Below are 26,646 nucleotides of genomic sequence, written 5' to 3'. Positions count from 1 at the left end.
TAAGGTGAAATGAAGATTTATTTGTTGAAAAATATAAAAAAAACCCCAAAAAACCAATTTGCTTATTTGAAACAAGTCTCCTGCATTCATGAGTGCTTCCCACATGCTCAAGACTTGGCATCCATGCTGGCCATCACTCAACTCCAACTTTAAAGGATAGCAGCTGTCACACATCCATTCTTCTAAACTGTTCTGTCTCTCCCTCCCCTCTGTATGCTACCTTGGGAGGGTTAAATCAGCACAGGATTCTCACATGAGCTGCCCACTGAACTGCAGAAATGCAAAGTGCACTATCCAACAGTCAACCAAATCCATGGCCTGAACACTACTCTTGTGGAATCCCAGCGGGGAGGGAACGGGTGAAAATCTTTAGCTCGCTAATTTGGGGAACTAAGTCCTATTCAATCAGCCAGGACAGCTTCTGAACACCTTGTTTTAGGATGGTTGGGTTGAAAGGGACCTTGGAGATCATCCAGTTCCAACCTCCCTTCTCTGGACAGGGACACTTTCCACTTAACCAGGTTGCTCAAGGTCTCATTCACCCTGGCCTTGAGCACCTCCAGGGAAGGGGCACTCACGGCCTCCCTGGGCAATCAGTTTCAGTGTCTCTCCACCCCTAATGTAAAGATTTGTTTTTATACAATACCTATGTTTTAGAAGGATGTTTTAGGGGTCTCCAGTGTGATCCACTCAGAAGTGATACAGATGGGACTGCTGCACATTTTTTTTGAGGGGAGGTGAGGGGGTGGTCAGTGAAAAAAAGCTAGGTAACACTTAAAACAGGCAAAGTGTTGGTAGAAAACAGGCACTTTAAGTATCCATTTTACACATATGCACCAGTATGCTGTAAGTATAGAAAACCAGCCAGGAGCAACTCTGAAACCGCTCCAGAATTTCAACCTTCAAGAACTGAAATTCTGTTCAAAGCAATGGCAGAACACCCAGCAATGCCTGAGTGATCAGGCACTGCAGCTGATGAAAGCACATGGTAAGCTGCTCTTAATAGCTCTAGAATAAGTTTACCATTAGCTTCTCAGTTTGTCTGTTTCCTTTTCACTTCCAATCACAGCCTACTCACAACTCAGCTGTTGTGGTGAACTTGTCTCTAACATGAAGAACAGGGACTTTACATGATCAGATTTAAGATGTGATACAACTCTGGGTAGAAGAAAACTTCCCAGAGTCTCTAGGTCACACTAGGTTTGTCCAAATCTTCACTACTAGCTTCCTGCATGACTTCAACTTTTTAATTCATTTATTTTAGCACTAATACTTGTTTCATTTCAGCTCTTGATCCCTATTAAAGCTATTTTGCAAAGTTCTCATGCATGCTTGGCTAAAAGCAAAACCTCAACTCTATTATCCATTAAAAACAACAATAAAAAACTCCCTTTCACTAAAGGGATCCATCTGCACACACATATTAACCAAGTGTCAGCTACTCATTCACAGATTCATAGAATGGCTTGAGTTGGAAGGGACCTTAAAGAGGTTCCAACCTCCTCTGCCATGGGCAGGGACATCTTCCACTAGACCAGGTTGCTGAACGCCTTATCCAGTCTGGCCTTGAACACCTCCAGGAAGGACATCTACAATCTCCCTAGACAACCTGTTCCAGTGTCTCACCACCCTTGCTGTAAGAGATATCTTTCTAATATCCAGTCTAATTCTGCCCTTCCAGCTTTCCTGGCTGGATTTCCTTTCCCCTGTGACCTTCATCTCTCATCATCACCCCTCTGTGGGCTAGAGCAGCAATAGAGATAACACTTGTTGATCCCATGTCTCCTCCTCCTTTTTCCTTAAGGGCTGAAGTAAGAGGAGATGACAGGGACTCAGCCATTCTTAGTTCCTCCTAGACAGAGAGCACCACTGCATGGAACAATTTCATCAGAACCTGTTCTTATACATGTCAGAGAGAGATACTTGAAGGTAATATTTATTTTCTCAGTTTACAGGTGATAACGTCATTTACAAAAAAAATACAGACAATGCATCCTTTCAGTGCAGTTTCAAACTAGTTCAAGAACAGGCAAAAGTCTGTGATGATTTGGAATGCTAGTAATTGACAGCACATGCTTGTTTTTTCTTCCCTTAATTGATTGGGTGGGATAAGGAATGGGGTTATGGATAGGATGAAGAGGAGAAAATGCCAATGTAAATAAGGCCATGCAAATAAAAACTCCTCAGGACAACAGGACACATCAGTCACTCTGGCTTCATTTTGTTCTCATGCAATGATGCAGAGAGTGGGGAAGATCCAGAAGACATTAGACTCTTATGTGCAGTGTCCTTAGAAGCTGCCAGTACCTTCCAATGCCTTCAATTCTACACCAATATTATGATTTCAGGTCACCTATTGAGCTAGCTAAACTACAATGATTAAATCTTTATGTCTGCTCTCCACCTTTGAATTCTCAACTGTAGCTGCTGGGAGGAAGGAAGGTCAGGTTGAAAATACAAGCTGCTGCTATATGGTGGCACAACTAGAGGACAAGACAGTCTGACTACAACATGGTTCATTTCTTCCAAAGATTAAATACATTAGACAATTCAGCAAAAGCAGATCTAGGATTTCAGGATGGAAAGAAGCCCAAATTAGTGTATTGTAAATTAAGCTGCAGCAGTTAAGTGTTTGCATGAGATTTATCCAACCACATCAATCCAGGGAGAGGTAAGAGGGCTGACTTCCACACCAGAAAGATCACCCCCAAAGAAAGGGAGCCTCTCTAGGACATTCCTAGCTAGAGGAAGAGGCTTTTTACCAATATGAAATAATTCACCAGTGTGCTGTTTGCAGAGCAGTTGCAGCGTTTATAATCTTGGACATGGCAGGGTCTAAACACAAGGAAAGCAGTACAAATTCTAAACCCATTATTTGAAGTGTTAGTCTATGCTTTGTTCCTTATCTCACGTCATTCTGCAAAGGGGCTACTCCCAGGAGCAGATCAGATGACAGCACTCTGTACAGACTGCAGAGAATGTAGGGAGTCTATTAGCTGTTACATTTAAACAAGAGCGGCAGAGAGTTACAAAGATGATATGCAAGCATGACCTTACCTTGGCAGCTCTACTCCCAGCAGTGCCTTCTGTTCTTGAAAAGTCCTTTTGAACCCTCCAGAACAATTTCTTGTGACATTCAAGAACTGCAGCACAGGAATAGAGCCTTTTTTCCAGTGAAGCCTACACTGAAGCAGCACTACCTGAGCTCCTTCCCCAGCCACCTTCTGCACCTTCTGTAACTAGCTCTCCCATACAGTACACTAGGGGCTTCCTGGGGTGAGAACAAGGACTATCAACTTAATTCTCTAATAGCTGCCACTGGACAATTTCTAAGTTATGCAGAGTGGGAGAGGCTTTAAGGGAAGATTGTGCATGCCTGCATGTATTTACAGGGCTTCTCTCCACATCTATGGATTTTAAAAAACCCTCTATTATTAAACAGTTTGAAATGATTTTTTTTTCCTTTTTGCAAAATTAAAACCAACCCTCAAGGATTAACTTCATATAAAAGAAAAGAAACCTATTTTACAGCACTGACTGGTATTAACTTTAAAATCAACAGAAAAAACAAGAACAACCCCACATGCTGTAATGTTAATTTAGAAAGCAAAAATTGCCCACAGCATAATCACCCCCAAATGAACCACTGTGAAGTTTTTATTTGCATGGCCAAAATTATCTTTTTTTTTGTTGTTGTTGTTCTCCTGCAGATTTATTTCCCTTACTACATTTTAAGGTTTTTACTGCAGAGGGAACAAGATGCAGCACTGCATTACTTCCTTGAGCAACCACTCCCACAACACCTAAACATTGAACAGATGTAGCAAATGACAACACCACGAACAGGAAAAAAACTAAGTTCCACCATTCAACATGGTCTGCAACAGCGTCTTTAGGGCTGGCTGAAGTGAGCAACTTCACTTTAGAATGTCATGTCCTCCTCCATGATTTACAGTGTTGGTGGTTTCAATCCATACTTCTTTGCAACTTCTGTCTGGGCATAGGCAGCATCACAGAGTGAGTAGAGGTGGGCCATCTCCATTTCAGATTTGGCCAGGTTGATCGCTTTGTTGAACATTTCAATGGCTTTATCCAGATTACCTCTGAAATAAACCAAAAGGTAGTCCAGTTAGGCCTAACAAAGCAATATTTTAATCTCTACAGCATCTGTTTTCCTTCAGGACTTACTCCCTCCACTGCTAACAACATAAAAGGATCTTTGGGAGGAACTATCATGAGAACTTGCAACAATGATGAGCAAACAGAGTTGTTAGCGAGCCTAAGAAACTACTACAGTTGTTGAACAGCCTTCCTCTTGAGAGCCTCCACCTATGGTAGTGAGGGATAAAATGTTCTCCACAGAATGCGGAGTTTATTACAAAGATAACAGAACCACAAAACTGCTGGGGAGGAGACCTTGGAGATTAAGTCTAACCACTCACTTGAAGCTCACAATCCCACCACTGCTAAGCCACTGCTGCTAAACCACGACCCTCAGCACCAAATCCACGTGTTCTTTACATAACTCCAGAGATGGTGATCACCACCTCCCTGGACACCCTGTTCCAACGCCTGAGAACCCTTTCAGTGAAGACATTTTTCCTAATATCCAACCTGAACCTCCCCTGGCACAACTTGAGGACATTTCCTCTTGTCCTGTCATTTGTTGCACGTGAGAAAAGACTGACCCCCACCTCACTCAAACCTCCTTTAAGGTTGTTGTAGAGGGCAATGAGGTCTCCCCTCAGCCTCCTTTTCTGAAGGCTAAACCCCACTTCCCTCATCAGCAACTCATATGACTTGTGTTCCAAATTCTGGCACAACTAAATGATGTCTAATCATCCTTTAGAAATGTGTATATTGAAAAAAAAAAGGAGCTCATATTATTTAAATAGGAGTTGCTGGCAAATTTCCTCATGGCAATAGTTTAATTGTCTATCCTTTTGACAACTAGATATGGGGGAAAAAAAAAAAACAGATGAGTCAGCCACACTCTCAGCTACACTCCAAACCTTTGCACAACTGTTACAGAATAGTGCCTCAGCCCTTCCTCCTTACCCTGGCACCTTGCAAACTGCAATCCTGTTGGAATTAAACCCAGAGCTGAGCATGTTGCTCAGGATCCTCAGTACATATGGTCGCCTAAGATACATTTAAGGACTGTGTTAGATACACAGGAAGCCTAGTCATGACTGAAGGAGTGACTTTAAATGCAGAAAGGATATATTTCCACACACAGCCTCATCTGTGAGTTGTCCAGTAAGTAAGAAATTAGTCAACACGGGGACTTATCAGATCATACAGATCATCATGCGCCAGAGAAAGGATGACTTTACCTGAGAATTACAGAGCAGAAGTCAGGACTCTGGGTAAGGGCTGATCTTGCACAGCACTGGGGAGATTATCTTAAGATATTTCCTTAAGATCCATAAGGAAATGTAAAAGACTAGTGTAATTTCAAAAGTAACCAAGAACTCTCAACACTGCAGTTCCACATTACCTTTGCACTTCAATCGTTCCCATGGTTTCATATGCAAAATCACATTTGTTATCAATTTCAATGGCCTTGCTAATGAGTTCTAATCCTTTGTCTAAATCTTGCTTCCACTGGAGCTGAAGTAAACTAGAAGAGAAAGAAAACGTAGAATAAATTTCACATACTCTTCCCAAAACCCTAATCATGTAAGCAAAATCTAAAAACACCCAAATGTATTCAAATACACTTAGTTGCTAATGCAGGGCAGACAGTAAATTCATGGCTTTTCAAAGCATGTCTGTGAGAGACACTTTCAGTGGCTCTAAAGAAACATAACATTCTTCCTAAGAAGACTCATTCGAAGTTGTTTCATGAAAGAGAAGACTTCAGCACAAAGCTAAAGTCACTTCAAGTATATACTCAATTAGGAATGAAGACTCAGGAATCTTTCCTGAAACTTAGTCAAGAGAAACTGCCAGATATTTTCACAAAGTTGCTTCTCCTGGCTAAACTTCTAAACAAAAACATTCAGTTTGGGTTGATTCAGCCAAATGTGCCAACTGCCCTTGACCAGAAGGGGGACCCACTCAATACATACCCTTTATGAACATATGTAGTTGCATTGTCTGGTTCAAGGTCAATGCATTTATCGTACATCTCATCAGCCTTGCCAAACTGCTGCTGATCAGTTAGTGCCTGCAACAAATGAGAAACCTGTATGTCAATACAGAACCAAAACGTGCACTCTGTGCTAGGCTAATTCTAATTAAAAACACTAACAGTGTGAGATTGGATACAGCTTTCATAGAGCAGGCCATCACCACTGCTCACCAAACTTGTTTCAAAAGTGAGGTTTTGAGGAGAAAGCTGCTGGGCTTTCGGTGCACAACTCACTGACCACAGTATCACCATGCTAAGCATGTTGCAAGTAAAAACCATTTTAGAAGCACCTGCAAGACTCAGCTTCTTCCTTTTTCAAATGAAAACACATCCATATTGCCTAACTACTTCAAGTCAGAATATCTTGTGCTGTCTGCTAGATCCAGCAGTGGATTCCTTAGAGAAGAAAAGAGCCTTGGTTACAAGGGTACTCCCAACACTGTACTAAACTCTGCTTGACCTGTCTATATTATTTACAGAATGGAACTGTAAGCCTAGTTCCACACATTAACTCCAAAATGAATAACAGAATCTCTAATGGCCATCAGGTGAGATGCCACAAACATGCAGGAATTCAAGGGGAAATGTCTCCTACTAACCACCCTTGACTCTCATTTCTTATATTCTGCTTTACTAATTCCTTGTCTACTTCCTCTACCCCACAGCATCCATAGCCATCACTTCAGGTAGCTTATTCAAGACAGCTTCTGTTATCTCAGAATTTATTTCTCAAAGATCTTCAAATATTATTTTGAGAGATGTATGCTACCCAAGACAAAAGGTGCAAGAGAACTCAGATTTCATTTTAAGAGAGAGAAAACTTTACCTGAGCATAGAGTGCGTAGCCTTCAGCACACTTTGGGAATTTTTTAATGACATCTTCAAAGCCTTTCATGGCTACTTGCACAGGCAAAGGATTATTTCCTGTATAAGCCTGGCGATACTATTCAAGAAAGAGGGAAAAAAAGGAAAAAATAAAACACCACCAGACAAAGATACCCCAAAAGGCTCAGCAGACCTCTACCCACTTCCTTGAGAGATGCATGCAGCAGAACAAGTACAAGTCCCACAAGCTGACCTGCCTCTACATCCTACCAAACCTGTTTATAGGAACCTACCATGTGTCCAAGTCTCTGACACAGTGGACTCGGACAAGAGAAAGGATTAAAACCAGAAGCTGTAAGGACTGATAGCTGCCAACAGCCTCCCTCTGTTTCAACAGCCTAGACATTTCCAAGCCTAGATTTCCTTCTATATCCTGCAAAGCTGTTCTGCACACAGAGGCACTGTACTAGCTTGACATAGATTGTTTCCAGTTCCTTGATAATTGTTTTCCACAACACTAAAGCTTATTTAAATCCCTTTTATGTGATACAACAGGAGTGAGATTTGTGGTCCTCTACCACAAACCAGAGATGAGCTACATTGCAAAATGATAGTAGCAAACCTTTACTCCAACTGAAGAAACAATTTCTTTACCTTGAGACATTTGTTATCCTATCTCTTCATTAACTTGGAATAAAACAGAGAAACAGATTATGTTTCCCACAACTCTTTTAAGAGAAAGCGCACAGTTAAACAGCAACAACATTACCTACCAGAGCAAAACATTTCTGTGCTTGAGCCAAGGCAGAATCAGGTCGCAATCGGATGCATTCATCAAAGTCTTCCACAGCCTCTTCAATTTGGTCAAGCAAGATTTTCAGCTAGCCAGAATGAAAGAAAATCCTATTTCTATATTTAATCTGTGCTTCAGACACTTAAATAATCATTCAGTCAGCATCAGCTACCTATATCATCTCCAGTTCAGTTTCAGAACTGTTTAGAATCCTACAAACCCCATGACTTAAGACCACTACCATAAAATAACACAGCCACCAGGGAAACTTTGGCTTCATGCACAAAAAGGCAATGCCCATATGTAAAGGATTGAGATCCTTGCATCTTAGGCTGTTGCCTCCAAAATTGTGCTGCACTTGCTCAAGTCATTTCGCCTTACTGTAGTTAATGTCTGTTGACTATTTGGATGTTGAAACATTCTGGTTTTCTCATCTTGCATTTCAACTCTTTTGGGTTGTTAGGGTATTTTGTTTCTTTGTTTCTGTTTTGTTGTTGTTACTAGTTCGGGGTTTGTTTGGTTTGGTTTTGTGTGTCAGGGGGTGTTTGCTTGTTATTTTTGTCTCCTGACATGCTCATTCTTTCACAAGAGTAGAGCTTGCTTTATCATTCTCTTACTTCCCTGTGAAGCTACTGTAAGACTAATTTTCAACCTGCAAAAATCTTTGCTTTCCTTCAATCAACCTGTAACACCATTCTTATTTTGGAGTACTACAGAGATCTAATGAATTCATGGAGAGAGGCACTTGATCTATGGAAGTCTTCCTTAGGAATATGACTTAGCATATCTTCCTAGGTTTCCTTTTTCTTCCAGCATCTCTTATATTACAGTCCTGTGGAAGTAGGCCTCTCCAGGCCTGCAAGTTAGCCAAGGACACAGCACTGTCACAAGTCAGAGGGATCAGTTCAGCAGATCCAAGTCCAGGCTGCAGTGATGCAGATGCTGAGTTATCAGGAACATAAGTTACATCTGCTGCATGCAGATACTGCTCTGGCTCCTTCACTGAGCAGCTTATATCTCCTGTAAATGTATACAAGCCCTAGTGCTTTTAAGTCACAGTTTGTATTGACGGAGGGCTGAATCTCTGTTGCTTTGTGCTCTTTCCAATAGCTATGGAAATAAACTATTTCTGCCTGACCTGTGCCTGCAAAAATGGACAGTGCATTTACCCCACAACAGTTGCCATGAACAGTATAAAGTGTCCCATATGATGTCCTGATCTTTCTTTCTAGTATATATTGAAATATTCAAGTACTGGAACAAAATCTCATAGATTCATAGAATGGTTTGGGTTGGAAGGGACCTTAAAGATCATCCAGTTACAACCTCCCCACTATGGACAGGGACACCTCCTGCTGACCCAAGTTGCTGAAGGCCTCATCCAACCTGTCCTTGAATATTTCCAAGGAGGGGGTATCCACAACCTCCCTGGACAACCTGTTCCAGCGTCTCACCACCCTCACTGTAAAGCATTCCCTCATTTTAAGATCTAAATCTATCCTCCTCAAGCTTCAATCCATTCCCTCTCATCCTATCACTACAACCCCTTGCAAAAAGGCTCTCCCAGCTCTTTTGTAGGCCTCTTTCAGTTATTGAAAGGCTGCTATAAGGTCTCCCCATAGTTTCTTATGCTTCTTACTTGTCCTCGATGGTGGTAAACATCTGCATTCTGAGGATCAATGTCAGCAGCCATGTTGAAGTCCTGAGTGGACAGCACCGGTTGCTGCTGCTGCATGAACATACTGCCCCGTTTGATCAGAGCATTAGCTCGGAGCTGCAGGAAAAGGTAAAAGAAGGATTAGCCACTCCAACATTCCTCCAGATTTAAGACTTTATTACAGTTACAGTAAAGTTTTCATTTCACTAGTTCCTCTCACTGACAAATTTAAGTGATTCTAAGCAGGAACAAACTGCTCACTGACTCTAACTGAATCAGCTCTCTTGCTTAATTTCAAATGTATCAGCCTATGCTTCCATCTCTGTGGATTTTCAATCCTCCAAAAATCTTTTGTAAGACAGGTTCCCTATACTCACAAATATCAATGATTTCTGAAGCATTTCAACGTGCAAGTACAATGAATGGCTTTCTCTCATTCCTGAACTGACTTTTCAGACAGGATAAGCCTCCAATTGATTCAACTTGCTCTATTCTTTAGTTTGTACTACGCAAAAATCAACATGCCCTTGAAAAAAAATAACCCACAATGTTTAAGAAAGAGAAGACAAAAGAACACTCCCTCTGAAGTACCTGAAAAATCTGAAAAACAACTTTGTGAACAACACTGCAGGTTTAACATTAACATCTACATTTTGCCAACCCAAACCACAGCTCAGCTGTGACAGATTCTTACCTTCACATTTGCATCCTCCATGCTGATGACCTGATCTAAGTCTGGTTTGGCAGCATTTGCATTGCCAATAAGCAGGTAGAAAGTAGCTCGTAGAAGCAAAGCTTCTGCCATGTACTTTCCCTTTGCTTCGATTTCTTTAGTGCTTTCACTGATAATTTTGTCATAATTCTCTTCTTCCATATATTGTTTTGCTCTCAAATAGCCAGAGCTGCAAATGATTGAAGGACAGTTGAATATGCACACATGCATTCACCAAACAATGCAGACTTTTCATTCAGACTTTCAATTCAGACTTTTCATTAAATCAGAACAAATGCTAATGTCTGCTATACTCTGTTACAGCACCAACATAATAAGTAACATCATAAATATTCCTGGATGGAGCTATCACAGACTGAAAACAATTTGGACAAGCAATGGCCAAATTACACTGGAAATAAAGAAGAAAAATATTTTAAAACTTTGGAACTTGGTCTTAATTTTCATTTGTCCCTTGATGTTTTTTCCCCTACTAAGGACAGTGATAATCTCTGCCCTAAAACAAGAGGGCTGGGATGGAATTCCAGGTCAAAAAGGTGAAATAGTAAACCTTGCAATGTGCAGTGTATATGGAGAAGAAAGGATTTCACAGTAAAAATTACAGTAAGTACTGCCCTTTCCTTGGCTAAGTGCCCTGGACTCAGTGATTCTGCCTGTAGATCAGGACATTCTGTATTATTTCTTTTAAAAAGACCACAAAACACACTCCCCCCAAAAAAACCCAACAAAAACCCGAGTGCTATTTGCAATGATTTCCACACTGACAGTGGTGGTATCTTCCAAAAATAAACTGGAAAGTAGCACAGTAAGTCAAAGCACCATTCATGTGGCACATCAGCTCTACTCAAAACCAGAAAAAGCTCAAGGTTTTCTTTGTCAGAACAAAGATCTATGTGCAATCTGATTCCAGAAAGCCAAAACACCCTTTCAGCCTCCACTGCTGTAAATGCAGTTTTCATTAATGAAGACCCTTTTTCTCACTTGTCTTCTCTCTTCCAATCCAAAGACTAACTTGCTTTCTTCCTTGGAAACTCTCCTTCAGTACAGAACATTCCTTTTTCCAGAATTTCCTTCAGCACTCTCCAGTCTTTCCCTCTCCTAAGATTTACTGTGACACCATAGGAAATATCCAGTCTGTCTTCCCAATCTCATTTTCCCTCCTCTGTTTAGAAGATCCCCAGTTTGGAGCAAGGCAGTCAGCTTTCATAAAAGTTTCTGGTTTAATACTGCTCTCACTTCACAGGCTCACTTTGTTACCTCAGGATTTCCCATGAAAAGTACTTTAAAAACAGCAGCAATTTACACTCAGCAGACCATCAAAACCACCACAAACTTAACTCCAATACCAAACAATTACAAACTGTACTGAACACTCACTTTTCTTTTACTTCAGAAGCCTCTCCCTCCTTATCCTTATCCTCATCTGATTTCTCACCCTTAAGCAAAGGTTGAGAGATTATATCATCTGTGAAAGAACTGAAGTAGGATTTAATGAACTGTGGTGAGGGCATCAGAGGCTCACGATTCTGGAACAGAAAAATGTAATTTCAAGTCATTACATGGCAAAATCAGATGGTAAATATGGAAATGGATAAACAAATCTGATAATAAAACTACCTCATTTTAAAGTCTGATATTTATGATTTTACAGTGTGACATTTAGGAAGTATTTAAGCTTCAGGTCACAATGCAATACCCAGCATCACCAGAAATGAAGACACTGGAACGAGCTGCCCAAGGAGGCTGTGGATGCCACCTCTCTAGAGGTGTTCAAGACCAGGTTGGATGAGGCCTTGGGTTTAGTGGGAGATGTACCCACCCATGGCAGGGGGCTTGGAACCAGACGATCTTTAAGGTCCCTTGCAACCCAAATTGTTCTATGAATCTTCTTTGTGTGTGCCTAGAAAGGAGAACTCTTTAAGATATTGTAAGACACTGGGCAGATGTACTATAACTGCATGCTTTCACATAAACTGGGTGAGAAATGCAAACTGAGCTAAACTGAGGTTGATTCCGAGTGGCAATACATCCTTTTCTCCAACCAGCCCAAGAGAGGCCACTGTCCATCACTACAGTGAAAACTACTGAGGCACTATCCTAATACTGTGTGCGGAGCTTGGCAAGATACAACACACTTCACTTGAAGTCCCAGAATCAACATCTCTCAGATGTAAAATCTTTTATTCAGACAAAAAGTTGCTTCTTGCTCAAAATGAGCACTGTACATGAGGATTACAACTGAAGCTCCCCAGCAAGAAGAGTTGTTATGGGCTCTTCTGAATTTCTCTATTAAGTTCTACTATAACCCAGCCTGTTAGAAGCATACCTGGTGGCACCACCACCACCCTAACAGCACACACTGATATGAGTTTCTACAGGAAGCAATTTTGGCATCTCAGAACCAACATAGATTTCAGTACTTCAACCACCGCCACAGAAAACAAGCAAGGATGTTTTAATGGCAATGTTTTTACTATCTGTCCCAACTACAGCCACTTAAAACACCTGCTCTTGGCTATCCCTGCAATTCTTGGTACTCTTTTCTGCAGTTTCCAAACACTGTGCCCAAGCACAAAAGTTCCACTTAGAGAAACTGAACAGAAATAGGTTACAACTTGATGTCACAAGTTATCTGTGGTAGTTTGGAGATTAAGGTGTATTTTCCCAGACAGAATCACGAAGCCTGACCACTAACAAAAAGATGTCACTTCACACTGCATTATTTTTAATTAAGCAATGCTTTCTTTTTTCTCTTTTAAAAATTATTTTGTCAGGGTTTGGGTATTTTCATTTCGTTGGTTGAGATTTTTTTGTTTTGTTTTTTTTCAATATAACCCAAACTTAAACTGGTATTATTCTGCTACTTTATAAAGCATGGACTTGATGACTTTAAAGGTCTTTTCCAACCTTAATGATTCTCTGATTCTAAGAATTCTACTGCAAACTTAGATCTTTCCCACATAAGATTTCTCTTTATAAACCCAAGAACAACCTGGGGGAAAAAAAGTCCCTCAATCATCACTCTTCTCATTTTAAGCTATTGATTCCATTTGGAGCCACTATTTTCAATTTTTATTTCTAATCCTTCCTACCTCAGCACACATATCTAACTCAACCATCTGATAAGGCAACCTAACATTTGGCTGCTGCTGTTCACAGATCCTGTTTTCCATTATGTTGCACAGCCCCATGCAGGGCAGCATGTCAGCTTAAGATATCTTCCCAATATTGTGATAAATTTAATATATCTCTTTTCCCTGATGAGGTTTCAAAAACTTTGGGAGAGGTCCCAAAGGAAAACAACGCCAGGACAAAAGCAGCTTTGTATAAAACCTTTCATGTGGATTCTTACACTTGAGCAGATAAAGACAGTGACTTGCTTCCAACAGCTGACAGAATGCCAACGATCAACACTTCCACAGCTAGTCAAGTGAAATCAGAATTTGTCAGCAATATCACAAGTCCTACCTTATATTTCTCTTTGGCCTTTTCTTTTCCAAGGAGTTTAAGAACTTTATCAGCTAACAGCATGCTTTGCTGGTTTTGGAAGGCTTCTAAAATGCAGACTGCAGTGACATCTAGGAAACAACATACAAAAGTGAGATTAAAGACAAATTCTGATAGTCACTGGAGTACACTAGAATGTGCCACTGGTACAATGAGTCACTGCCAAAATAATGTCTTGGTTGATAGAAAGGGCCTCAGTCTCCAGTTTGCTGTATTTACCATTTTCTAAGATAAAAATTTCTATCCAAAATTATCTCCTTGTGATAAAAGGACTTCATCATAGCAAATGAAATTACTTTTATCTTCATGTTTTCACTTAAGGCAAACACACTTACACGAACTCTGAAAATTTTATACCTCCAGCAGGGGCTGGGCTTTCACCATTTCAAAGCTTTGAGGGTGTAGGTTATGTTCCTAAGATGTATACATTAAAAGTGCTAACACAGCTTTGTCTTCTAGGACTGGTCTTAATTTTCTACTTATAAAATTCACAATCAGTCCCACCACATCTTGCTTCTTCCTCAGTTTAGGAAATCTTCCCATATTATCTCTCAATTTTTTCTGTTCATCTCTATGATTTTGGAATGGAGCAAATTTAAGAGAAATAACCTTGCTGGACTGCTTAAAGGGCTAGTCAGTATCACATGACTTTCATTCCCACACAGAAAAGTCTCTGCAAATATTAACTCATTGCTGCCAGAATCGTGTTTTGCAGTGTGAAATGTGCTTTTACGGTAGATCATTTCTCCGCATCCTCTAATTAATGCCATACTACCATTGATTTTCCTATTTAATTCTCACTTAAACATCAATGAAGATGATCAGAGCTTGACTGAAATTCAAGCAATGTGTTGCTTGAATACACTTGAACAGAAAGCATCTTATCCTGGAATTTATCACAGTTTCTGTAACTCTCCACTGCTATAGGTACTGTTATGCTATCATTCATGCAGTAGCTACTCACAACTCTGGCAAGGTCAAGAAACACATCAGAATCCCTGGAAAAACACACTACACCTGGCATAAGCATGAAGGACAGCATGCAGGAATACCAAGCCATATGACCTTAGCAGAAACACTTTGTCTAAACTAGTGCCTCAATTTGGGTGAAACAACACAGCACAGCCTGTTCCCAAATTATACTGCCATGGACCACTGGAGGGGCTTTTTGCTGGGGGTGGAGTGTGTGTGTCTGTAGTTTGTTTGGTTTTGCTTTCCTCAACTACACAGTCATACTCTACTTTCTAGGACTTTATAAGCCATGTGTGGTTGGCAGGTAAAAGTAGTATTCTATTAGAAAACTGGTGTAGCTCAGAAAAACACAAGTTATTTTCAGATCTGTAAATAACTGTAAGATAAAAACCAAATACAAATCAAAGCTGAAAAAAGCTGCTACAAACATCACTGCCACTAACATTAAAAAGCAATTACATTTAAAATATATCCTGCTATGGCAAGGATGTGATCTTTCTTGGGCCTTCGTTGTCTGTTAGTTTATTCCAACTACATAAAGTTTTTATTTTATTATGGCACTCTGGCAATACAGCTGTTAATTAGTGATTGGAAAAGACTACATTAAATGACTTTATCAGTCCTTTTCTTGTCACTATGATCTTGCAGGACAGAAAGGCATTCAGCCATAAGATAAATAGAAAAATAACATTTCCACATTTTATTTAGCATCTAATTTACCAGACCTAATTCTTAGCTGTTACACATAATGAAACTAATTTGAGAGTTAGATGTGACAGTCAGAGCACACCCTTATTTTCTGTCCTTCAATAATGAGCACAGATGAAAATTTCATCTGCCTTTTAACATCAGAATGATTTCACTTGATGAAAATTAAATGGGGCCTTTCAAACAGTGCCTTTAATTCAAAAGTGTCCTCAAACAACACACCTGACCTGTAGTTCTCCTTAATTTTCATGGCTTCTCAGTCACACCTTCCTGACAGTTCAAAACATATTCTGTTAGGAGTAGTATTTGGAAGGATTTGACGCAGTAGTTTCTGTCAAATCCATAGTGTTAACATTTGCAAGGGCCTGTGGTGAAAAGGTAAGAGGCAATGGCTTTAAGCTGGAAGAGGGTAGATTTAGAATGGATATTAAAAAGAATTCTTTACAGTAAGGGTGGAGAGAGACTGAAACAGGTTGCCCAGGGAGGTTGTGGATGCCCTCTCCCTGGAGGTGTTCAAGGCCAGGTTGGAACTAGATGATCTTTAAGGTCACTTCCAACCCAAACCATTCTATGATAAAGAATCTGTTAGAATTTTTACAGCAGTTATACATCAGAACAAAATGCTGCTGAAGCTGTTTTGCCTTTAATACACGACAAAAGCATTTAAATGACCATAACTCTTGTGTCTGAGTATGTACCTCCACTTGCACAAAACACTTCAGTTTCTGCAGTAGTACCACTTCACTAAAACAAGGAATAGAAGTTTGTTTGCTGTATGGAAGTAGAATGATTGTTGTCTGGGTTATCCACCCAGTGAATTAGATGAATTCTATTCTAAAATGTTAGAAATTTCTTGGAAAAATAATGTTAGGTGGCTACAGTAACAGCAACTTGGCAGCTATTTCACAAGTAGGTGGATGACAGCTTGAAAATTTTGAAATAGGTTTCTTCTTACAAGAGAAGTGCATTTGCAGTAGCTGTGAGTGGTTCGAAATCAGTAATTCTGTACTACTGTAGAAGTAACATCAAAACAATCCCAGAAGTTACCATCTCCAAAGTCCTTAATTCCACTTTTAAGTATGCACAACAGGAGACACTCACCTTCTAAACATTCCTTCTTATTGTCTAGCTTCTCGTGAGCCTTTGCTCGTCTGAAGAGAGCTTTTACATATTTAGGATTAAGCTCAACAGCCTTTGTGCAGTCTTGTGCCACTTCTGTCCATTTTTGCTGTTGGTAGAAGAAACAAAACAGTGAGAGAGGCCTTACTTAGCTGCTTTTCATTAACTTTCTGCTACCAGCTTCAGGGTCATGCCCACCTAACAGTAGCTGCAGTTCACAGAAGGCTCTGGTTCTACCTGCTTCCTTCTATTTCTGCAAGTTTCTCAGCTAGAAACTGCCAGGCATCACTGGAAGCCACTTGCACCAGAAGAGCAACAAAGAAAAGGAATTCCTACAGAAAAAGGAAACCAAAATGGTGTGTACAGAGCATATGGGAGAAGACAATGAGCTGATTCTAAGATGCTTGCAGGACATAACACTGGGACTGAAAGATTGGCACAAAAACAAAAAGAAGAAAAAAGATGTAAACATAATGAAAACCGACAAAAACAATTAACAAAGTGATAAACACTCTTTTTTTTTCCCCTTCAATTGTTATTTAAACTCACTATGCTATGTTATTACCAGGGGATGATAACTGATATGTAGGAGTAGAGCTAGTCATAGGCACTAAGAATTAAAAATCCATTTATTTACAAATTTGATTATCAAAACAGGCTAATGACTGAAAAAGAGGAACCACATATATCTGGGATTAATTATGGCATGAGTTAGTGTCTCAAGTAGTATTTGATTAGACAAGAAATATTTTATCTTTCCTCTAACTCTCAATATTAGATCTCTCTAATCAACTGATTAGAGACCAAGTCTAGGACACCTTTATTAGACCATCCAACTTGGCCTTGAAGTTGGGAGGGGGCATTCACAACTTCCCTGGGCAGCCTGTTTGAGTGTCTCACAATCACCCTTACTGTAAAGCATTTCTTTCTAGTCTATACTTGCCCAACATGACTTCTAAAGCAATAGTATCAAGTATACTAAGCTATCAAGAAAATGTTGCTTTCACATGTGCAAACTTTATTTTGGGCTTTAGTAGGATTTCTGTGACTTTCTTTGCTTGTTTCTTTGCTTCATTTTTCAAATAGCATCCTTCCAAAATATCTGGCCTTTCACCTAACAACATCACAAGAAATACTTGAGTAGAGAGAAGCAAAATTAACTTGTATACAAGCAAATTGCTCCAGAGGATATTAAAACAAGAAAGGGACACATAAGAATTATATGTGATAGACCAAGAATAGTTAACAGAAAACTGTTCTATTTATATGTGAAAAAGTATAATGGGCTAGTGAAAAATAACTGCAAGCAACAAAATCTTGTAAAGACAGCAGATAACACCACTTGGGATGTTTCAGAGGACAAAAATGACGAAACACAATTTATAATGCAACTTTTTAGAATAAATACATAATTATCTTTCTCACCAGTTGTTCATAGGCAGCAGCTCTATTCTGATAGAAGGTAGAAAGATCAAGGTTCTTCTCAGGAGGGCACAGGCTAATGGCCTCAGTGTAACACTGAATAGCCTGCTCATACTTTCCTGCTTTAAAGTATTTGTTTCCTTTGTTCTTGGCTGCTTGGGCTCTATCCAGAGGGCTCTGGAAAATAAAGTGATAGGACAGTTCAAATAAGCATCACTGCACCCCAGCAATGCACTTACGGGCTGATCTTCAAAGATATACAACGAATCTGGGTGACTGCGTGGTGTTTAGCCCCAAGCTGGGTGGGCCTAAACCACAACAATCAGACAGGAGACAAACTTTTCAAAAGATTCACTACAAACTGGATCAAACAATAGAGTCACTTCTCTCTGGAAAGCCAAACAAGTTTAATTTGATGTGACTAGTGATCAGAAAAAGCAATGAGCTAAGTTATTTCTGCCAAGTCTAAATATACCAAGATTACAAAGTCCTCAAAGCTATTCGAGTTAAATTCTTCCTAGTGAAATACATCTAGTCTCTAAAATACATATCATCAGTCCAGAGCTGACTCAGCAGACTAGGAATTAAATATGGAAGACACTTTGTGCAAAGACCTACTAAGCATGTCAAATCAAATTTGTAGGGGAAACAAAGCTGTTTTGCCTTCCATGTGCTAGACAAATCAATAGCTTTGCACAGCCTGCTTTGTCCAACTGCTAATACCAATGCTGGACCATCATGTTCTATCATTCTTAGAAATGACCAAAACCTTTGCTAACTGGCCTGTGACTCTGACAAATGAATTTCAATGCTCTGCATCTCCTGCTGATCATTTATTTGCATTTCTACAGAAACAAACATTGCTACCTAGATTTAGAGACTGCTTATCCAATGTTGAGTTTTACAAGGAGTCAGATGTAAAAAGCCTCTCTATCATAGAATCACAGAAATGTTTCAGCTGAAAAAGACCTCTAAGATCAAGTCCAACTATTGACCTAACACCACCGTGGGCACTAAATCATGTCCCAAATTGTCATGTCCATATGTTTCTTGAACACCTCCTTGGGCAGCCTATGTCTAACCACTCTTCTAGTTAAACATTTTTTCCTACTATTCAACCTAAAGCTCCCCATCACAATTTCAGCCTATTTTCTCTCATTCTATCACCTAGGGAGAAGAGAATGAGCCTCACCTCATTACAACCTCCTTTCAGTGGGGTACAGGATAAGGGGTACAAAGAAATGCAGAGTTGTAAACGAGTCTCAACATTCATCATCTGGATTTCTGCTTCACTTTCATAGCCTAGATTCAAGGATCAGTGTTGTAGGGCAGTTGAACTGAACACAAGTATGAGCACACATGCTACCAACCACTCCAATGAGAGAAATAGTAATGCTTTAAACAGTAACTGCAAGATTCACTGCATCTCACCTGTTTAATTGTATGAACTGAAAAGACCATCTAGAATTTGCTCTTTGACCATAGCTCTGCTCTCTCATCTCCTCCCTCCCTCAGTGCCAAACTACACCCAGACTGCTGTAAGACAAACTTGAGGCATTTTTGTGTTTCATCAGCCTGTTTCACTTAACGTCTGCTCATTTCATGTCTGGTCACTTTAAGCACCTACAGAATTTTTAAAACTGAAAATCTGAACCCAGGAGTACAATCTCTCCTCTAAGCCCTAGTTTCCAATTATGGAATAACAAGTGCCAGTCTTAGTTTCATAAAAATAGGCAATGAACACAAGTGTTCTACAGGCACCCTTCTGAGCAAAGACTCAGTAGTGGAACTAAGGCAGGGAAACGGAGGGACCAAAAACTTTAAGAGGGGCATGATGCCACTGGGAAACACATTGAACTTAGTAACATTGTTATCAGACTAAGCTACAGTTAACAGTCGTAGGGACAGAGATCACACAACCAACTATACAGAAATGCATTATTGAATAGATGCTAACTCCATGGTTAGTCTCTGCCCCATAGTACTGTATGATGCAAGAAATGAGAGGGTAGGGAGTCAAGAGCTGGAGGACAACATTCTATCATGCAATAAAATCAGCAGTAATGCCCAGAGCAAGAAAGAAACCAACTTTTTTTTTCTTTTCTTTTAATGCTGCCCTAAAGCAGACGCTTAGCTGGTTTATCTCTGCAACTTTAGGCACATTATGCTGCTGTAGTCATCAGAACACATGCAATACACTACTGAGTTGAATGGTCAACATCTTAAACACAATGTCAGAGTCAGCTCTGTATCCTCCATAAACCCATTCTTACAAGGATTTACATGAAAAAAAGTCACTTGGCATCTCATACCCATGAAAAATGGATCTCACACCCAGACTGTAGAGCCACTGTGCATTAAAAATAACGTTGTACCTATGTCTTTGAAGCCCAAATGGTGATAAAAGAAAACATCCAAAATTATGCTGATGAGATTTATCTTCTTAGCAATCATTAAGCTGTTTTATCATAGAAAACATAACATAAAATAATCATTTTACAACTTTGCTATACAACAGAGCAACTCGTGGAATGAAAACAACCACAGCCAAAAATACATCTTTTATTTGGTGAAATTTTAAAAACTGTACATAACCTTTTTTCTCCTCCCTCCCAAAGAAGCTCAATAATTACTCTTTGCAACTTAACTAACTGCAGTATAACCTGATGAAACCAAAACCACTAAAAAGCTGAATTTTATGAGTCTGTTATTTGTTTTGGTATGTTTTAGTTGTTTCTTGGATATTGGGCTTTGGTTTGGTTTGAGGTTTCTCCTTTATTGTTTTGGTTTGTTGTTGATTTTTGGTTTATTTGGGTTTGTTGTTGTGTTTTTTCTCTTATTTTTGTGTGTGGGACTGAGATTGTTTTTTAAAAATATATATTAGCTCATGCCGTATTTTATACTGAAATACTATTCCATAATCCCACAGATAGCAATACAACCCCCCTAATTTTTAACAGAAATGTCTAAAAGAGTTTCTGAAACCTTAAACTCTAATCCTGACAAAGCTTTCATGCTGCTCTCAACCCTCCAGTCCTTTTCAGCTTCTACACTGCAGATGCAGACAAACAGGTAACTCATGATGCAAGTAAACTTTATGTACCTCATGAACAAGTAATCAAAAAACCTCACATCATCATCTTCCATTTTCTCACAAATGTAGCGTTCTCCACATTATTTTCCAATGTCCCTGCTCTTCACCTGACCCACTGCCATTCTATGTGGTGAACTGGATATTTTTTGTACCAAAGATGAAAGTTCATATAGAGTAGTAAATAATTCTGGTTTGTCATCTTCTAGCCAAAGAATCTGTGCATCAAGCAAAGCACATAAAAAATATTAACAGATTTCATAACCAATTATCTGCTGAGGCAATACAAACATCTGAAAAGTTATCTGCAGTTGCATTAAAAATAACACCTCAGGACTGCTTTCAGCAACTGTTTATTAAACAAGTTTTAAAACAGAAGCTAAGCTAAAGGACACTTGTTTATTTCAGAAGCACAAAATTATCTAGATAACTAAGCAAGCAGATTCTAACTTTGTGAACACTAAACACTGACAAAAAGTTAACTGTTAATTAGCGCTAGCTGCAAGAACAGTAAAGCTCAGTAGCACCCAGCAATGCCAGTATGATTAAACTAGCAGTTCAGAGCTTTGTGTTTGAGGGATATTGGTTTGCAAAGCAGAACAAGACATTTTCTGTCAGCTAGTGACAACAGTGATTCACAACAGAAGCATAAGCAGTGAGTTTCAGCATTTTCTTTTGGCTGAAAAGGATTTGCAAGAGCCCTTATTGGCAAATTACATGGAGGCAGGACTACTGTCACAGACATCTAATTCATCAGCCTTGTAAAAAAGAAAAGGGGGGGGGGCAGGAGGGGAAATCCCCAGGTTTAGCCATCTTTCTTCCTCTCCAAGTGATGTGACCCTTACGATGTTACCAAACTTAATTCTGAAAATTTTGGTTTTGTTGTTGTTGGGTTTTTTTTAATGAGTGCTGTTACTGAATAGCTATCTTTATTTTCTGACTTAATATTCATCTCAAGTCTTATCTCAGACTTATAAGGAGTATAAATGATCTTAAGATTCTCCTTAGTGCTAAAACCACTATGAGAAAAAGTATGTCCACAACAGCTTAAGATGTAAATTCAAAGCACAAGAAAGGGTCCATTAGAGTTGGAAATAATTCAGCTCAAGTTTACAGCACAATTTGGCAACTTTCTCAACCACCTTCCTTTTAAATCACAGATTGCATCAGGTTGAAGAGGGGACCCTTGAAGATAATCTTGTCCAACCACCCTGCAGTGAGCAGGGGGGTTGTAAATCTCCAACTACATCAAGTTGCTGAGTTTGTCATTCACACTTATCACAAATAGTCGAGCTGAGCATGAGGTGCCAAGAGTCTAATAATGGGTCTAGTGCTCTTACACACATTGAAGACTTTTCTACACCTGTCCACTACAGCTGGCATTTATTAGGGGATTTATTAGGCAACAGGTGCAAAGTGCAACAGGAATTACTTTTACATTCCCTGCTTAAATCAAACTAAGTATCAACAGACGTATATCTAGGCAAAAAGCTTTCCTTTGTCGATATACTGATCTAACATCACAACATTCAGCAACTACTATTAAAATAGATAATAGAAAGAAGCCACATTAGTTGGCTGTTGATCCTGGTTTGTAGCACCACACAAGCCAAGGAGTTTGAGGACACTCACCTACCACTGAACGCAAAGACTGTATCCAGCTCAGAGGAAAATGTGCAGAGTGAACTGTTGTGCACCCAGATGGCTTTGTCTGAAATGCACGCTGCCCCATGGCTGACTAAACAGTTCAAGAACCTCTGTTCATGCTTCCTCACATACCAAACCCATAGGGTTAGCCTACAAACTTGCTGAAGGAGTTAAGGACTGGAATGTGGACTACCATAGACCTGCAAAGGAAGTGATTCCAACTTGAGGAGGAAAAAAAACACTGAAGTAACCAACACATTACCTAACTGACTAACCAGTGCTCACTCATGTCAGACAAAGAGGGTATAAACTTGCTAAGAAGTTATCATGGAGTAAGTAAAAAACCCACAGGAATTAACTAGACATGAACTAATGCAATAAATGCAAAGCAGTTTACCTCCCCAACATGTTTCAGTCGTGCAACACTCACTACAAAGAGAACAGGTAAAATGCAACTGCTGTTACTGAGAAACTACAACACATTCCATCTAAATTATAAGAAACAATCACAATTTCTGTAATCAAGAGATGCAATCTGACTTCCTGACCTTTGAGTCATCCATAGCTATAGTTGTATCATTGCCACTTAACTAGTCCAATAGCAGTTTACTGTACTGTTGAGGAGCTGTCTTAAAGGAGAACGAATCTCAAAAGTAGTTCAGCTTTACCTGATATAGCACCTGTGCCAAGGGCTTCTGCCAACATGTCAGTCACAGATCACGCACTTGGCTAGTGCATTTATGCACAGACAGGCTAGAGAAAAAAACATGAGGCCTTCACATCAGGTAAAACAAACGCCTGAAATGCACACAGAATTGTAAGAAGTCTGAAAAAACCCAAAGGAGTAAGATGTTAGATCCTGCATATTTTCATAGAACAAACAAAAGATCAAAAGTGTCTTCACGGCATACAGAGCATGAAAAAGATACAAAGGCTGATCTAGCAGAGTTGGGCAAGAAAGTCTGAGCTACAAGTTGCATTTCTGAGTAAAAGAATAGTCGCCTGATACATACATACACACAGCTGTTGGCTGCACATTCATTATTGACCTATGTGTTTTCTAAAAGACTCTAAGATGTGTGCAACAATGAAATCTACATGATATCATCTCGATGGATATGAAGAACAGGAAGACAAACACATAAAGCAGCCAAGTGAACCTGCAGTCACATTATTTTTCCCACAGTACACATATTTTGATGATTAACTCATACAATGAAGCAAATCCAATACCTTCTTCTACATTTTTTTCCTAAGTAATAGTTCTTGTTTCTTTACAGTGTAAGCAGTGACACTCATCAAGGAGCTGGACATACCATTCAACCATATACTCTGATGCATAATCTTCCAGTAATTTAATTTCTGGAGCAATCTAAATAAAACTAGACACACAATATTTTAAATCAAGTGCTATTTAAGTGTTTCAAATGTTTAAGTGTTTTCTTCAAGCACATCTACAGAATTACTACCACTGGATAATCTATACTGCAATTCAAAAACACAATCAAGAAGCCTAGTGTTAACATACTAATAGCAAAGTCACTGTAGCTACATGAAGGTCAGAAGTAGCCTGCAAACTACAGCTCGCATGCAGCAAGCACACTGCCATAAATATAGCAGATGCTGTTTGCAGCTACAAGACAAAGTTGCCACGGTAAACAAAGTCTGAATTTGTCCTCTGCACACTACTTGCTCAGTAGCTGCTTATCAAGGAAAAAACTGCGGCATCCAAGTTACTGCCTCCAGGCCCAGCATACGTTTTGCAACCTACCAAGCTTCCAGGAAAGCCTGAGGGTAGCTATGATTCAATAGCTATGGAAGTTGCCACCCTCCTCACCACTCCCATACGCTCTTGCCACTGCCCGCCCGCTAATGCTAATCTTCATCACTGAAATTATCACGGTTAAACCCCACCTTTTCCTATCTTTTACAATCTCCCAAAGTTGACTTTTAATCTCCTGATCATTCCAGACAGGAAACTGAAATAAATCATGGTCTGACAGTTCAGAGCATTTCAGGTAGCACACAAGAACGGCTGAAGGAGATGCAGGAATATTTTCAGAACATTTTCTTCCCAAAGTCAAACAGCTTGCCAGATGCACTGCTTTAACTGCAACCTCACCTCAGTAATACAGTGTAACCACAGATGTGCAAGATGTGCATCATACAGGGACATAAAATAGAATCACAGATCCGATCTGGACTCTGATCTTCTATGTTGTCCTTCACTTTTTGTATAGACTAGTTTATCTGAAAATTCTCAGAATAGTAATTTACAACAGAACAAATTTCAGTTTTGAAAGTATATGGGTATATATATATAGGTAAACTCTGAAGTCTCAATCACTTGAACTGTATGGCTTTTGTATTGTCACAGAAAACATTTCAGTCAAAAAATATTTTGATGGTGTTTTCTTCCCACTCTGCTGTATCCAGTGTCTCAGACAAAACAAATCAGACTTTCTTTTCAAAACATTATTCCTGGAAGCAACTTACTCATAGGTATTTTACATTTCAGAAGCAGAAACATTCACCTAACAGCAGGGCTTTGTCAGACCCCTAGTCACCTGGTTGACACATACTTCGTGACTAGATATGTTCAAGAAGGTACTTTTGCAAACACTAGCATCAGGATCAGAGTAAATACATGCCCTCTGAACAAAGTACTACAAATCACATCAAGATTGAGTTAAAAACAGTGAAAAATCCCAGCCAGTTACAAAACCACATAGCAAGGTAGGGGTTGGAAGGGACCTCTGGAGATCATGTAATCCAGCCTCCCTGTTAAAGCAGGTTCATCTAGAGAAAGTTCCACAGGAATCAGGTGTCCAGGTGGGTTTTGAATCTCTTCAGAAAAAGACTCCACAACTTCTGTGCAGCCTGTTCCAGTGCTCCGTCATGGTCAAAGTTCTTCGTCATGTTCATACGGGCCTTCTTGTGTTCTACTTTGCACCCTCTACCCCTACCAGGCACCACTGAAAAGAGCCTGGCCGAATCCTCTTGGCAAAGCACTTTCGAAGCACTCCGTGGTCACACGGGCCACCCTCCTAGCTGGTTTACGCCCAAGAGGATGCCACCCGCCGCACCGTGGCTCCATCCTCTCACACGCGTCCTCCGAGAGCATGGCTTTCTAGGCTGGCACAATGGCCCTCTTAGTCCTGTCTTCCGCAGACCAAAGGTCAGGCATTCCCTCTCCTACCTCCAGACTGCCCCACCAGTGGCAGAACAATCAAACCCTCTAGCGGCCCGAGCCCACGAGTTCAGGCCCCGACAACCCATGCTCGGCGGTGGCGGCCGAGGCCAGCCCAGCCCCTGCCGTTAAAAGCAGCATTCCTTCTCTCCCCAGCGCCGGGAACTAACGCCGACCGCCGGTGCGCGCTCACCGTCTCCTCATGGCCGGGCCCATCGGGTTGGCCGCTGCCGCAGGGCCCGGGGCTCGCCCGACCCTCAGGAGTCTTCCGCTCATTCGCGCCCTTGCCGCCGCGGCGGGCCGCCCGTCTTCCCCACAGGTAGAGTGCGCCGGCGCCCAGCAGTATAGGCGCCCCCAGTACCAACGCCAGCTGCCAGCGCGACAAGCCCGAGCCGGCACCGCCGCCGCCGCTCCCCGCCGCCTCCACGGGCTTCGAGGCGGCCATGACGCGCTCACACGGCCGCCCGCGGCAGGGGAGGGAAGGGGTCAGCGGAAACGCGGGGCACGCCGGGAGGGCGCGGGTGGCGCCCAGCACTGCCGCCGGAGCGGCTCCACCTGCTGGAGCGGCGGTGTCCCCTCAGCTCTCCTCCCAGAGCACCGCCGTGTGGCAGCCGCCCGGGGCCGCAGCGGCTGCGGCCGGCGGTCACCTCGGCGCTGGGTTAGCGCTTAGCTCAGGCCTCAGCCTGGCCTTAGGCATCAGTTAATCTTGTGCAGGAGTTTCTGGACTGCTGACGTACAGGGCTGTGATGGTTTGGGTGTTCCCTGCTCCCCCACACTTTAGAAATCACCCAGACTCGTTTCAGCCGTTTCTGGGAATATAAATGAAGCTATTTATTTACAGCTAGC

At 40.7% G+C, this 26,646-nt stretch overlaps 1 protein-coding gene across 1 annotated transcript; it reads right to left on the bottom strand.

Annotated features, from left to right (window-relative positions):
- On the bottom strand, nt 1–26,278 carry TOMM70 (translocase of outer mitochondrial membrane 70). Its single transcript, XM_064143192.1, has 12 exons — nt 25,994–26,278; nt 17,876–18,049; nt 16,433–16,559; nt 13,613–13,722; nt 11,522–11,670; nt 10,106–10,313; nt 9,394–9,528; nt 7,735–7,842; nt 6,963–7,079; nt 6,075–6,172; nt 5,501–5,623; nt 1–4,103 (listed from the first exon to the last, which is right to left on the bottom strand). The coding sequence occupies exons 1-12, from the start codon at nt 26,243–26,245 to the stop codon at nt 3,950–3,952; spliced, it is 1,755 nt and encodes a 584-aa protein (XP_063999262.1). The 5' UTR covers nt 26,246–26,278; the 3' UTR covers nt 1–3,949.
- Nucleotides 26,279–26,646: the final 368 nt, after the last annotated feature.

Source organism: Pogoniulus pusillus, chromosome 5, assembly GCF_015220805.1.
Source record: "Pogoniulus pusillus isolate bPogPus1 chromosome 5, bPogPus1.pri, whole genome shotgun sequence".
Classification (NCBI taxonomy): domain Eukaryota; kingdom Metazoa; phylum Chordata; class Aves; order Piciformes; family Lybiidae; genus Pogoniulus; species Pogoniulus pusillus.
This window is presented reverse-complemented; position numbering and strand designations above follow the sequence as displayed.

Coding starts and splice junctions, on each gene's coding strand:
- TOMM70 (XM_064143192.1), bottom strand. CDS start 26,245: ATGGCCGCCTCGAAGCCCGTGGAGGCGGCGGGGAGCGGCGGCGGCGGT. Junction 9,529..10,105: donor TGGAGGATGCAAATGTGAAG/GTAAGAATCTGT, acceptor CTTTTCCTGCAG/CTCCGAGCTAATGCTCTGAT. Junction 7,080..7,734: donor CACAGAAATGTTTTGCTCTG/GTAGGTAATGTT, acceptor TTTCTTGAATAG/TATCGCCAGGCTTATACAGG.